This window comes from Hemitrygon akajei, chromosome 11 (assembly GCF_048418815.1).
Source record: "Hemitrygon akajei chromosome 11, sHemAka1.3, whole genome shotgun sequence".
NCBI lineage: Eukaryota > Metazoa > Chordata > Chondrichthyes > Myliobatiformes > Dasyatidae > Hemitrygon > Hemitrygon akajei.
The window spans coordinates 48,700,242-48,716,101 of record NC_133134.1 but is presented as its reverse complement, the minus strand read 5'-3'; the positions used below and the strand labels follow the sequence as shown (position 1 = coordinate 48,716,101).

The window sequence follows — 15,860 nt, the reverse complement described above, 5'->3', positions numbered from 1 at the left end:
TGAACAGTGAACAAAACAGGCACATGGTCTTGGAAGGACTATAAATTATCTCCCGAGCTTGTGCTTGTTTTTCCCTACTCATCAAGACTTCTTCAAGGAGCGGTGCCTCAGGAAGGCCATGTCCATCATTAAAGACTCCCACCATCCTGGACATATCCTCTTCTCATAGTTATGACCAGGAAGGAGGTACAGGAGCCTGAAGGCATACACTCAGTGATTCAAGAACAGCTTCTTCCCTCTGCCATCCAATTTCTAAATGGACTTTGAACCCATGAACACTCCCTCACATCATTTATTTCTGTTTTTGCACTACTTATTTTAACTTTAATATACATATACTTAATTATAATTCACTTTTTTTCCTATATTTATCGTGTACTGCTGCCACAAAGTTAACAAGTTTCATGACATGTGCTGGTAATATTAAATCTGATTCTGAAAAGTAAGATGGAAAACATTCCATCACCAGTAGCTGAATGGATTTGTAATCATTTGGGAGGATCCTTCATCTGCATCTCAGAATATCACCTAGGAGAGCTCTGTTGAGCTAAAACTGCATGTCTGGGACTTCTTCAGAAAGAGGAGATTTGATTGTGTAATAGGTGTTTACAAACTGGTTTGGCTTGCTTCATCTTGTTGTTGGAGTGTCAAAGCCACACAGCTTAATGTTCACCCAGATCTGAGAGGGCAAGAATTTACTGGCATAGATGTTGGCACAAGTGGCAAAGTGAAGAAAGGTGCTCAGAAAGTTCCAGCCACCTGGATCCCCTTGTCAATTGCCAGGGCTCTGCACAGGGAGATTAACGAATCCCAGAAACTATCAGTGAACGGATAAACATGATGAAGAATTCCTGAAGATGGTAAGTCAAGAAGTAAAAGTCACTAGAATATTTAAGTGTGTCCGGGTCACGTGTATGAGATTAGCACAATAGAGAAATAATTTGTTCAAATTAGTATAAAATGTTGAAAAGTTCAGTTGGAGGTATGGCCACTTGCACAGTGATTAAGAGCCGGAGAAGAGGTCAGCGTAGCATGTCATTTTGAAGCCCATTTTCAAATGACTTTATTTTGCAATATAAATAGTTCATGAAAATCTAGAATTGAAAATGTTATTATGCATGAAAACACACTGAATTACTACTGCAGCTAAGAGCTCTACCTGTCATCAAAGGCGATGCACATTGAAGTGTAAAGTGTTACCCGTGCAAATTATGCCACTTCTTGGCCCTTATCTTGATTATTCAAGTTAAGTCCATGTAAATTGAGGTGTTGTGGCGACCCACTTCCCAGCGCACTCGAACCGGCTCACAAAGCGGCGCGTGCCGGCTTTGAGGCAGGTCCCAAAGAGGGCGCCAAGCCTGCTTCACTAGCAAGGGGAAAAGCCCACACGCGGGACGGGACTGTGAATACGCATTTCCGCCCGGGGAGGGCGTGATCAGGAAGGCTTTAAAGCAAGGCCACGAAGTTTGAATAAATCTCTTTTGCAACTGTAGCTCACCGACTCCATGTCGTTATTGCAGCGCTGCGTGTAGCGCACTGCTACAGTGTCACATGCAAACATCAACTTAAAAATGCCCTGCCATAGCCTAAACTCTTAAGAGCAGTCGACAGCATTGCTAGCTGCTGGAAGAAACAAAGCAACCTCGGCCTCGTCCACCTGTATGTTGGAACCAAGTTCATTGTTGTCTTCTACTGTGGACTCAGTAATAACAAAGGTGCATATCTTATTCCCTGTCTTGGTTGAAACATGCACTTTCATAGTCATAGTGTTAGTAGCTCTGATGCCAAAAGCTTTCCTGCTTGGTGCATCACAAGCACCCAGTGAGGATTGAGGAGCACCATACCTGTTATGAAGTCTTCAGTTCACTTCATAAAAAAAGTCTGCATTTCAACACTTGAAGGTTTTTTATTGTTTTCTCTTGCAAATCCTGGACAAGTGAAGTTGTAAAACAACAAACCTCATGTTAATGTTCATGCTCTCACAAAGGAGTTGAATATAGAGCATTTGAGGAAAAAATGTCTGAAAAGTTATGGGTATTCTAAAAAGAGAATAGTTTTTTGTCCTCTTGCTTGAATAGTTTGCAGCCAAGAGTCACCAAAATAAAGACACTTGATGTCACAGAGTTTTGGGCTTTTGTAACCAGTTTTGTTTTTGACAGTGATAAATCTTGGAAGGAGCTTATCCCATTTTGTTTAATAAAACTGAGTCGCTTCAATATTTGAATTTGCCTGTTAACAATGTATGAATGCATTCATTTTGTTTCTTAGCTACTTGTTTATTCCCATGAGCTGCTGAAAACTAATGTGTGAATTTTAGATATAATGCCATTCCTCCAATAGGCATTAAAAGAAAACATTGTGCTCACTTGAAGTATTTAAACATTCTGAAATATTTTGATATTGCTCTGAGCAGCATTGCAAAATGGAGTTATTAATAATTACTGGTGTAATATATTGTTTGTGAAATACACAAATTATTCCAAAAGCAGCATCCCTGAGCTGACTGATGGTGCAGAGGCATTTGCACTGGACTTCGAGGCGAGAGGTTCTGTGTTCAAATCCGGCCAGCTCCTTGCTCGTTTTCTGTCTGTGCTAGGTTGAGCATCGAGCTGGCATCTCAGCCTCGTTTTAAAAAAAACAACAGATGCTAAAAGAAACGTCAAAGCTGCTGCCTGATGCACCACAAAGTGCTGAGAGGAACAGCAGCAATAAAATAATGTGCCTAATAGCTGAAAGTTAGGGAGTTAGATCCTTAAGAAGTTTGATTGCCACTCGCTATTTTATTGTAGCTTGAAACATGCCTGTGGGAGTCAACATACTGATTTGCAGCCAGGCACATAAGAGATGATTGGGAGTATGTGTACCACTTGCAAGTTATTATTAAGCTTAGTGTAAGCTGAAATGGTAGTAGTTTATCTGATAGTGATAGGGGTACCACTCATTTTATGGGATAGCCCATTATAATTTTTGACAAGCACTTGAACTACTAAGGCATTGAGGGCTATGGACCTAATGGGAGTAAATGGTAAATTAATTGGTTTACACGTAGAGGACTGAAGGTCCTGTTTCTGTACAATAAGACTCTTATGACAGTAGAGTTGAATTTTCTCTAAAAACTAAAAGTTGTCTGTTATATAAAGAAGCACATACCTTATTCTTAATAAAAATATATGTGCAAAGAACTTTTGCATTCATGACTGTTAATTGAGTAGTTAAACATTTAAAGAAAAAGATAACATCACACTATTGCCACTCATGTGGCTCCCTGAGGTGGTTCATCTTTCATTGTTTGAAGGGCTTTCGCACGCAAGCCCCCTCCTCTGTGCAGTAACAAAAGGGGACTAGATTGTGGTCCTTACCCCCTAGAGCCTTAGCAGGGGCAACACTGAGCTTCTGTGCACCCCTCAGCAAGTACTTCTGCAGTCTGGGCTGTGCTTATTTGCAGCATTTCCTTAGAGAAGTCTCACTCAACTAGAAGACCAGTAAGTCTTGAGTAGACCAGAGGGACATCTTTCACAGAGTTGATGGCCTTCCAGCTGCATGTGATGTCTGTCTCAGTATGTGTCCGTGGGAACAGCCTGTAGATCAGAGACCTCTGTTACACAGCTGAACGAGCTCAGTCCCTTGATTCCTTCTCCACACCCTCATCTGCAAAGGGGTGGGTAACCCCATCTTCTGCAACACAGCTGTTCCAAGGACAGGTTACATTGTGGGTGGTCTGTTAACTCTACAGGAAGCTTCTGACTGGTGTGGGTGGGGGTACTGCCAGCCAGGTGAGGTTTTAGAGCTTCTTGGTCAGATCTGGTGGTGAGATGATCTTCTGATGTTCTGGACCATTTGGTTAGTGAATAAGCCCACTGAATCCATAGTTGCCTTGTCCAGCAGTATCTGCAATACCTTCTGCAGTACCTGATGGACTTGGCAAAGACACTTGAAGGAACTCTTCTACAAAGGGCAACGTCCAGCTGACTAGGGTGTTGTGCAGTAATGGAGCCAAGCACATCTTCCACACCATCAGAGACAGGTAGAACCTCAACACATGGTGACTCTTCTTGTCTATGTACTTTGGATCCACACACCAACTAACAGCCACACACATGAAGGTGATCATCAGGATGAGGGAAATGTTGGATATGCTTCTGTCCATTCTCAGAGGTTGTATAGAATGTGCCCCATCTTGGCCCCCTCATAAACTGAAAGTACTGGCAAAATTATTACTAAGGAAGAGGAATGAGGACCAAGCCACACATGCCAAGTACTGTTGCCCGAGAACATATGATACCCGTAAGCCAAGTTGTTCCCAGTTATTGACCGAGAATGCCATTCCTACAGACCCATAATTTGTTTCACCTTCCTCTCCAGCCAGTTCCTGGTACATGCCTCGGCAGCTTTGAACCAGAATCCCACTACCTTCAGCTAGTCAGACCTGATTTTTGAGAGGATGTTGGAATGGTGGGAACAGCCTACAAAAGGTAGTGGATATGGTCTAGTCCATTATGGTAAAGCACTCCACACTACCGAGCACATCTATAAGGAACGCTGTCACAGGGAAGCAGCTTTCATCATCGAGGATCCTCACCATCCAGGACACGCTCTCTTACATAAGAATATAAGAAATAGGAGCAGGAGTAGGCCATCAAGCCCATCGAGCCTGCCCTATCATTCAATAAGATCATGGCTGATCTGTCCGTAAACTTAGCTCCATCTACCTGCCTTTTCCCCAGAACCCTTAATTCCCCTACTATGTAAAAACCTATCTAACTGTATCTTAAATACGTTTAGTGAAGAAGCCTCAACTGCTTCCCTGGGCAGAGAATTCCACAGATTCACCACTCTCTGGGAGAAACAGTTTCTCTTCATCTCCGTCCTAAATCTTCTCCCCTGAATCTTGAGGCATTGCCCCCTAGTTCTAGTCTCACCTCCCAATGGAAACCACTTTCCTACTTCTATCTTATTTATCCCTTTCAATAATTTGTATGTTTCTATATGATCCTCTTTCATTCTTCTGAACTCCAGGGTATAGTCCCAGGCAACTCAATCTCCCCTCATAGGTTAACCCCTTCATCTCTGGAATCAACCTGGTGAACCTCCTCTGCAGTGCCTCCAAAGCCATTATATCCTTCCTCAAGTATGGAGACCAGAACTGCATTCAGTACTCCAGGTGTGGGCTCACTAGTACCCTGTATAGTTGCAGCATGAGTTCAATCCCTCTAGCAATGAAGGCCAACATTCTGTTTGCCTTCTGAATAACCTGCTGTACCTGCAAGCCAACTTTTTACAATTCATGAACAAGCACTCCCAAGTCCCTCTGCACAACAGCATGCTGCAATCTTTCACCATTTAAATAATAATCTGCTCTTCTATTATCCCTTCCAAAGTGGATGATCTCGTATTTACCAACGTTATACTCCATCTGCCAGACCTTGGCCCACTCACTTAACCTATCTATATCCCTCTGCAGACTCTCCACATCCTCTGTTCAATTTGCTTTTCCACTCAGTTTAGTGTCATCGGCAAAGTTTGCTATGCTACACTCAGTCTCCTCTTCCAAATCATCAATGTAAATGGTAAACAGCTACAGGCCCAGCACCAACCCCTGCAGCACCCCACTCACCACTGACTGGATGATTGATAAGTTTGTGGCCTAAGGTAGAAGGAGATGAGTTATACAGCTCTCTTTACGTGCTCATGCAGTTCAACTGTTTGAGTGATTATGCAGAAAGTTTGAAGTTAATAACTCAGGGATGATTGATAGGTTCGTGGCCTAAGGTAGAAGGAGATGTTATTAACTTTAAACTTCCTGCATAATCACTCAGAGTTGAACTGCATGTGCATGTAACAAGAGCTGGAAAACTCATCTCCTTCTACCTTAGGCCACAAACTTATCAATCACCCCTGAGTTATTAACTTCAAACTTTCTGCACAATCACTCAAACAGTTGAACTGCATGAGCACGTAAAGAGAGCTGTATAACTCATCTCCTTCTACCTTAGGCCACGAACTTATGAATCACCCCTGCCGTGGACACTTTCTGAAGGTCCAAAATCCGTATGCTCCACGACTGCTGGACTGTGTGTGTAAATGTAGGAGGCGACTATGTTGAAAAATAAATGTGCTAGGTTTTCTAAAACTGACTCAGTCTACCTTAGGCCACGAACATATAAATCACCCATCGTATTGTATGTGTGTGATATCCTATCAAAGGTTTTAGCAAGCTCCAAGCTGACTGAGCAGGCTTTACTCCTTGGCCCTGCACATACAGTAGGCAATATTATCCCAGAGTAGCACAAGGCTGTCGGAGATCTTCCTGTGCCTCCACTGCAGCTCCAGCCTTCCATCGTGCAAAGTTGTCTGGTCCAAAGCTAGCAACCAACTACCCTGTGCTGACTGCAGAATCCTTTTATGGTGAGGGAGGCAGCTCCTAAGGCTGTTCTAAATTTAGCCTTTTTAATGTGGACTGTGCAGCAAGTTTGTGGAGAGGAATGCAGCGGAACTATCATGCACAGTAATCTCTCACTCAGGATGTTGCAGTTACAGCCTTCAATTTCTAGTTGGCATTGGGTACTGAACTGCATACCTAATGTGCCTCGTTTGCTATTCTGATAAGGACTGTTATGTAACAGAACATTGATTTGCACCACCAAAGAATCTGTAGGAAGAACTCTGTCCCTAATGCAGGATTTTGACCAAAAACATTAACAATTGCTGTCTTCCCACAAGTACTGACTGACCTGAGTCCTTCCAGCAGATTGTTGCTGCAGATTCTGTGAATCATCTGTTGTCATTTGCAATAGTCTAGACCCTGTCACTGTGGGAAACCACGCACTACTTTCCTCTGTGGCATACAGGCCGGCAAAATGTGCCAGACTTTGCAGCAAATAAAATCTCAACATCGCAAAATATGAAGCATGTCATCCAGTTAATCTAAATGCCTGCATTGCTTAGTTACAAATTTGACAATGAATGTTGTTTTTAGGATTAATTAAATAACTTGCCAATCTGTCAACACACACACAAATTGCTGGAGGAACTCAGCAGGCCAGGCATCATCTATGGAAAAGAGTACAGTCGACGTTTTGGGCTGAAACCCTTACCCCAAGACTGGAGGGAGGAAAAGGAGTCAGAGCTAGAAGGTGGGGGGAGGGGAGGACAAACTCAAGGTGAAAGGTGAAGCTGCAAGGGGGAGGGGTGAAGTCAAGAGCTGGGAAGTTGATTGGTGAGAGAGATACAGGGCTGGAGAAGGGGGAATCTGACAGGAGAGGACAGAAGACCATGGAAGAAAGAAAAGGGGGAGGAGCACTAGAGGGAGGCGATCTGCAGGTAAGGAGTTAAGGTGAGGGAGGGAAAAGGAATGGGGAATGGAGAAGACGGCGGGGGGGGGGGTCATTACCAGAAGTTCGAGAAATCAATGTTCATGCCATCAGGTTGGAGGCTACCGAGATGGAATATAAGGTGCTGCTTCTCCAACCTGAATATGGCCTCATCACGACACCAGAGGAGGCCATGAACTAACATGTCAGAATGGGAAGTGGAATTCTGCCAACCTCTGTTTGATTTTTGATTGAAGAAGAGTTGTACTTTACATATGTCTGGAAAAATGGGTTTGATCTTTATCAGTGTGCAAATAATTGACAATGAATAGTTATTTTTATTGTGACTATCCTTTCAACTTTATCTATTTTACTTTTTACTTCATCTTTCCTTACAACCCAAGGGTGCGGTTTGAAAGAATTAACACAATGCCTATAAAAGGTCACAGAGCTGGTAGGAGCCCACCGAAAAGGCACCAGTCTTTCTCTGCCAGATCTTTGCTGAGGTACCTGTGATGTTTGTGCTTGGTCTGTACAGCATGCGAGCTCCTGCTCTAATGTACTAAAGCTGTGAGGATATGTCACTGGCACTGTGTGTATTGTGCGTTTGTGGACAAGAGGGACCTCTCTAGAATTGCTCAGTAATTTATGCATGACATCTGCATTATTTATCAGTGCTCTTTAAATGGCAGCAATATGCAGAACTAAAGTGCAATGTGAGCAAGTGCTAGCCCTCATGATTGTAATGCGTAATGCATGTAGTGTGTAAAGCACACAATGCTTTCTGTTCTAATCTAAATTTAACCTTTTTAAATTGGATTGTGCAGCAAGAATGAAGTTGTTTTGTAGCTAACTACAACCTTTTCGCTGAGCATATTGACCCCCCCCAATATTCTGTGACATGTGATCTAATGTTATCCCTGAAGTGTATAACTCCAAAAGGTATGGAATAAAATGGAGCCATTATAGCTGAAAGTATGTAGTGTTTTTTTCCTATTCTGATCATCGCAATATAATTGTGATGTTGTGCATCAACAATGTACAATATAATTGGCTTGGAGATTATAAGTCGATAACATTGCCATTTGAAGTGTCATTAAAAACCACTTTCAATTTACCAAAGATTATAAAAGTTGTGGTTTTTGCGTTTGGGATGTTTCTAGGCATGCGTTTTAGTTTCCTCTTTCAAAGTCGTGGTTGCTTTTAGACCTTGAAAGAACATGATTAAACATGCAGCCCTGGAGAGTGATCCAAGCAGTTACACAGTCGCTTAAATCTTGAAAATAAACCGTTAAGAATTTTAATGAAGTGAAAGCAACAAATGATCAGAACTCTCCGAATTCTGCTGCATTTGCATATTATTAGCCAAATGTCTAATTCAGCTCTTTGCCACCTGTGTTTGAAAGCACAGATGAGCAGGTTAAATGGCTCTTTGTTTTTACCACAAAAATCTGTGGCATGCAAGTCAGAATCATGAGACTTGCCAGGCGAGGTTTGCCTCTTTACACACGTTTTGCTCTCTCCAAAACTAGAGGCCAGCTTTTTAATAGCTGCGCCCTCAAACGTCATACATGCTTATACGCAATGTCTAGTTGAAGAATCATACTGGAACAACTGGGATAGAGAGTGGCTTAACTTTTTTTGGGGGAAAAAAAGGGTATCGTAATTAGGAATCAGCTGGGAGAATATCTGACGTAAAGTTAACTCTCAGTGGCTTAAGCTTTTTAACCAACTCAAGAACTTGAACGAGTCATGACATCTTTATTGAACGGGCATGCCTTCCCTAATATTGAGCAGGTACTGTGAACTAGATCTGTTTACTTAATGTTTATTGAGAAATGTCAGATTCATTCGCTGAATGTGAAAACCAAAATTTTCTCTCTTTAATGGTTTAAATGTATAACCTTTTGTGTTCTATGTTTAGTTAGCAGTGTGACTGCCTTTCTACCTGCTATTTATTTATTCATGTTTGTCATTTCCTCGTTGAAATATGATAGTTTAATTGCCATTTAATTATAATAGTTATTATTTTAAATATTTGGCTGAATGTTATGTATGTGCAGTATGAACCAGTCCCAGCACAGAGCCCCGGGGGCATTATCTGACCTTTGCCTTCGGGTCTTTTCTTTCCTTTCAGGTTAATATTGCTGCAGTACCCTAATAAGGCTGGCTCAAGTCATTTAATGGTTATTATGATGATTTTCTAATTGTATCATGCAATTATACAGCTTTGAGGTAGTTTAAAAGAAATAAGTTGCAATGTGCATTAATTGGAAATAAGGATAAACTTTCTATGAGGAATTAACCACTCGGGTACTCTTTGGGGCATTGACGACCCTCCCCCCAAGTATTGTGCCACTCAAACACCTGCCAGGTAAGTGAGTTTATTTGGGGTTGGATCAGCCTTTGTACTGTTTCCTTATTGCTGATTTTCCAGATTTCTCACCCTCCTCACCACCTGCCTTCAGTCCCACCTACCAAATTCCTAATCATCCCCCCTAAGCACTGATACCTAACTGAAGCAGTCCAATGCCACTTCACCTCCCTGGCCACTGCACAAGACCATTTAGGTCCTTTGGCACCCCTTTCTCCTCTCAAATCCTATTCCTGTGGCCAGAATATACAATATCCTTCAGCTTTCAGCAGAAGGAAGGTGCCCTGGCATGTAGTGCCCATCAGGGATTAGGAACCATTAAACCACATTCTTGTACCTGATTGCCAAATGTAATTACCTGACTGTCAGTGAAAGACAGGTGGTTGCCTTCAAATGCAAAGCTTGTGGTAGGATAAGTAATGGTAGCATCCAGTGTACATCACAGGGAAAAGCCTTGCATATGAAGGTTACCAACCACTCTCTTTTGCTGCCGATAAGGTACAGCCCTCCCATTAGACATGCTGAAGTAGATAGTTCTGAGATTCGAGGTTGAACCTGAAGCTTCCTTTGTGACTGCTTCAGCCCTTCACTTAATCTTTTCAAAAGAACTTTCGCATCATTGCTTAAGTAATGGAATGGCAAATATTTAATTTTGACATACTTGCGTGTGATTGAAGTGATAAGTTGTGGTTGGCCATTGATTAGAGGTTTAGTCCACAGATATAAACAGCAAGTTGCAATTCTGGTGGGCTACTTTTTGTACTTTGGATTCATTTTCATAAAAAGTTGTTGCTCAGCTAATGTGATGGGGCAGATGTTGGAATGCAGACTTTGTACTGGAACAGTTTTGCCCCTTACTCTTTCATCGTTTACTTCCAGATGTTCAGTAGTGTTGGGACAAAGCTGGGCAGATGTGTGGCCAATGCAGTGTGGGCATGACAGGCGATCTGATACAACTGCCTATTCTGAAGGGCATCTTGTGTTTGCTGTTTGCAAAGTCAGACGTATATTATTTCTATCTCTGAGCCTGGGAACACTGGATCCACATTAGTTTTATTGTTGGTGTCGCTCTGGTTTGGACCACATCCAGCTGCTTTCTTATGTAAACATTAGCATCTATCTGAAGTTACTGCAGTTCAAGACAGATTTCTGTTTCTTTTCCTCACAATGCTGCTTTACCCAGCAGTTTTCTTAAAGGGAACACAGTGCGTGTCAGGCACAGACTTCAGTCCTGTCCTAATGCAGAGTTTTGGCGGTTCCTTTCCTTCCACTGACGTTACTCAACCCGCCGAGTTCCTTCAGCAGATTTTATTCTAGTAGTACAAGTCATTGTGCAATGCTCAAAAGCCTTAGTTCAGTCAGTTACCAAATAGGAATCTACAGTTTCCAGCAAACAAACAATTCACCCACAGAAGTCATCACATCCAAACTTTCTCCTTTTCTTCTTGTAGTTTGCACACAGGTTTTGTTCCTGACTGAAGGCATGCAAACTGGCTCGCTATTTTGCCTTTGGTTTATTGCTTCACATATCCAGCTCTGAATTCTGGCATAACTTTGAAGGCAGGTTGATGGGACAGTTGCTTTGATGTGGGTCAAGTAATTCTTCTTTACACCTTAATAGTATTTCCTCTCTAACATGGACGAAGCTGGTTAATGGAAACTGAATCTAAACCTTTTTCTGTATTACTGCCCGTAAATTTTGCTTCCTTATCCATTACATACAATGTAATCAGGTTCTTTATGAAGGCATTTCCAGAAACACAAGCGATTACATATTAAATAATTATAGAATGGTACTGTATATATTCATCTATTTTTTATAATGTCTATAAAGATAGTTTGTGGTGAGGCAAATCTTAAATATGCTCCATAAATCCTGTGACTTTGCATGTATTTTCTCAAGTGAATAAACTGTGGGTTAAATGAATAAACCTTGAATTATTTTTCAGGTTCAGGCATAGGTGCTGACTACAGGGCTGTCTGCCCTGTGTGGCACCTTCACACGGGCATTTAAAAATCAACATAGTTTCCATTTGTGGTAGTGTGGGAGAAAACAGTTATTCTATCGAGTGCCAATGTATGTCTTGTGTATGCATTGCAAAACGACAGGGAGCCAGTGATCTGATGGCATTTCCTTCATGTTCCTGGGAGCGTCCTCTTTGGCTGAATTGTCTGGGAGGAGAAAATTAGAATCAGGTTAATTATCACTGTCTCATATGATGTGAAATCTGTTGTGATGCAGCAGCAGTACAGTGTAAAGACCTATATATATTACAATACAAAGATAAATGAATAGTCCAAAAAAAAAGCTGGTGTTCATGGACTGCTGAGAAATCTGATGGTGGAGAGGAATCATTGAGAGTGGGTCTCCAGGCTCTGACTACCACACCGATGGTGATAATGAGAAATGGACATGTCATAGATGGTGAGGATATATATAGTGTGTGTATATATACTGCATGTGTATGAAAAATTAAATAAGTAGAGCAAAAAGATGGCAAATACTGAGGTAATGTTCAATGGTTCATTGTCCATTCAGAAATTGGATGGCGGAGGGAAAGAAGCTATTGCTGAAATGTTCAGTGTATGTCTTCAGGCTGCTGTACCTCCTCTTTGGTGACAATGAGAAAAGTATGTGCCCTGGGTAATGGGGTGCCCTCAATGATAGATGCCACCTTTTTGAAGCATCGTCGTTTGAAGGTGTCGTTGATGCTGGAGAGGCTAGTGCCCGTGAGTTTGCTTTTAGCGTGATGGGCAAATGTGACTTCATAGCATAATGCTTATGCCATTCGTGTACTTTTAATATTACTCAAGTACACTTCCCACTTCTGATCTCTTAATAAGGACTGGAGTGTGTTCCCTTGACTTCCCCTTCTGAAGTCCACAATCGATTCCTTGGTCTTGCGTAGAGTGCAAGGTTATTGCTGAAACCACTCAGCCAGCCGATTTAATTTGCTCCTGTGCATGTCCTTACCACCATCTGAAATTCTGCCAACGAAAGTTGTGTCATTGGCAAATTTGTAGATTGCATTGGAACTGTCCCTAGCCCCACAGGCACGTCTGTAGAGAGAATAGAGCAGTGGGCTTGGCACGCATCCTTGAGGTGTGCCAGTGTTGATTGTTTGCAATCCTTTGAGGGTCTCCCATTGAGGAAGTCAAGTATCCAGTTGCAGCAGGAGGTACAGAGGCTCAGGTTTTGGAGCTTGTTATTTAGAACCTAGGATATGACTGTTGATTGCTGAGTTGTAATCGATAAACAGCAGCCTGACAAAGGTATTACTTTCATCCAGGTGTGATCCAAGGCTGAGTGCAAGCCAGTGAGATCACTTCCGCTGTAGACCTATTGTGGTGATCGGCAAATTGCAGTGGATCCAGGTCCTTGCTTAGGCAGAGTTGATTCTAGCCACGACCAACTTCTCAAAGCACTTAATCACAGTAGATGTGCGTACCATGGGGCCATAATTTGTTGAAGCAGCTCATCCTGTTCTTCATGGGCACTGGTATGCCCAATATATATCCAATGACTTGGCCTCAACAGTTGTTTGTGGCAATGAATTCCATAGATTAACCTCCCTATGGCTAAAGAAATTCCTCCCCCTCTAAAGGGGCGTCCTTTTAGGCTTGCTGGTTGGCTAGCACCCTGTCCTGAAATAAGTTTTTTTTTCTCAAACTTGATTTGTGGGATTTGGACAAGGCTAGAAATTTATTACGCATCTCGAATTCCTCTTGTGAAGGTAATGCAGCATCACCATAGTCCTCCAAGTGAAGGTGCTATTAAGCACGGAGTATTAGTATTAAGCACAGACAGACTGCTGATAGATTTCCCTGTTGAGATTGGAACCTGCAGGTGGTGTTCCATGTGTTTGGGCCCTTGTCGTAGTCTGTCTTGGTAGCAAAGATTATGGGTTTGGGAGGTGCTGTCAGAGTAGCCTGGGTGTGTGTGTAATGCATTTTGTAGATGATGCATACTGCAGCGACAATTTGATGATGGTTCAAGGAATGAATATTATTGATAGGGATGGTGTGCCAACGAAATGGGTTGTTTGCAGTGGAAGGTGCTTGAATGTTGGTGGAGCTGCAACGTTCCAGATAAGTATTTAATGAGACAGCTGACCTGTGCTTCATAGATGATGGAAAGGGTATGATGTTGGCCACAGTAACAAGGATAATGTTTTTTGTTTTTTTATTCTTTTTTATATAAATTTTTTTATTGAATTTTCAAATAGTTACAGAAGGAAAAAAATTTATCAACCCTTCCCCCCTCCCCTTAACCCCTCCCCCCTAACATATCCCTGTAGAAAGAGAAAAAAAAGAGAGAAGAAAAAAGAAAGAAAGAAAGAAAGAGTGCCTGGATATTGGAAGATCCCCACATGCTCCACGGAGTTCATAATAGCTTTAGTATATATATTTATTTATTTCCCCAAATAACCAATAATTTTATCTTCGGAGCACCTATATATTTAATCCTATCTTTTGTAAATAGGGGCGCCAAATTTTCAGAAATATTTCATATTTATCTCTTAAATTATAAGTAATTTTTTTCAAGTGGAATGCAGCTGAAAATTTCATTCTTCCAACGATCTATACTTAAGTATGAATCCGATTTCCAAGTAACTGCAATAGACTTTTTGGCTACTGCCAATGCAATTTTTATGAATTCTTTCTGATATTTATTCAGTTTGGATTTCGGTTTTATCCCTTCAATATCGCCTTGTAAAAATAATGTTGGATTATGTGGAAGTTGTGTTCCAATAATTTGTTCCAATAAAACTCTTAAATTTGTCCAAAAAGGTTGAATTTTAAAACAAGACCAAGTAGAGTGTAAAAAAGTACCAATTTCTTGATTACATCGGAAACATTGATCAGATAAATTTGGGTTTAATTTATTTATTTTTTGTGGAGTAATATATAATTGATGTAAAAATTATATTGCACTAATCTTAACCGGACATCTGTTGTATTTGTCATACTGTCAAGACATAGTCTTGACCAACTTGTTTCTTCAATTTTAATATTCAAATCACTTTCCCATTTTTGTCTTGACTTATGAATTCCTTGTTTAATTGCCTGTTTTTGAATCAAACTATACATACAAGAAATAAATTTTTTAATTTTTCCTTTTTGAATTAAAGTTTCTATTTCATTAGGTTTCGGCAATAACATTGTTTGACCCAATTTATCTCTTAAATAAGCCCTTAATTGGAAATAACAAAAAAGAGTGTTGTTTGATATTTTGTATTTATTCTTTAATTGATCAAATGTCATTAATATACCTCCTTCAAAACAATCTCCTATATATCTAATCCCTTTTTGAAACCAATTATATAAAAGTTGGTTATCCATTGTAAAAGGAATAAGTTTATTTTGAATTAAAGGTCTCTTTGCTAATAAAGATTTCTTTATCTCATCATCAACATTTATCTTGTCCCATAAATCAATCAAATGTTTTAATATAGGAGATTCTTTCTTTTCCCGTATCCATTTAGATTCCCACTTATATATAAAATCTTCTGGTATATTTTCTCCTATTTTATCTAATTCTATTCTAATCCATGCCGGTTTATCTTCATCAAAAAAAGATGCAATAAATCTAAGTTGATTTGCTTTGTAATAATTCTTAAAATTTGGTAATTGTAACCCTCCTAGGTCAAATTTCCATGTCAATTTTTCCAATGATATTCTTGACATCTTGCCTTTCCAAAGGAACTTCATCACACATTTATTTAACTCTTTTTTAAAAATATTATTTATTTATTGAATTTTAGAAATTACAAGAATAAATGTAATAATGAAATGGTAAGAAAAGTGATATTAACCCTCCCCCCTCCCCTTAACCCTCCCCCCTTAATCCTTATCTAAAGAGAAAAAAAAAGAAGGAAAGAAAGAAAAGAGAAGAAAGATTGCCTGGATATCGGAGGGTCCCCACATGTTCCATGGAGTTCAAAATAATTTTGATATTTATTTTCACTTTCCCCAATTACTATAATTTTATCTTCAAAGGACCTATGTATCTAATCCTATCTTTCGTAAGTATGGTGACCAAATTTTCAAAAATATCTCATATTCATTTCTTAAATTATACTTAATTTTTTCCAATGGAATACAACTATGTATTTCATTAAGCCAACGATCCATAGTTAAATTTAAATCAGATTTCCAAGTAACTGCAATAACTT

At 40.4% G+C, this 15,860-nt stretch overlaps 1 protein-coding gene across 7 annotated transcripts in view; it reads left to right on the top strand.

Annotated features, from left to right (window-relative positions):
• The window catches only part of rhbdf1a (rhomboid 5 homolog 1a (Drosophila)), a 363,587-nt gene that overhangs the window by 264,236 nt on the left and 83,491 nt on the right, over window positions 1–15,860 (top strand). For 5 of the 7 annotated variants that reach the window (XM_073060796.1, XM_073060797.1, XM_073060798.1 and 2 more), the window contains one exon: window positions 7,715–7,816. The exons of 1 other annotated variant lie outside the window; for it this stretch is intronic. In XM_073060796.1, coding sequence (XP_072916897.1) covers window positions 7,715–7,816 — 102 coding nt within the window. Of the gene's footprint in view, window positions 1–7,714; window positions 7,817–8,896; window positions 9,108–15,860 lie in introns of those variants that run through there. One more of the 7 variants, XM_073060803.1, reaches the window with a different exon arrangement.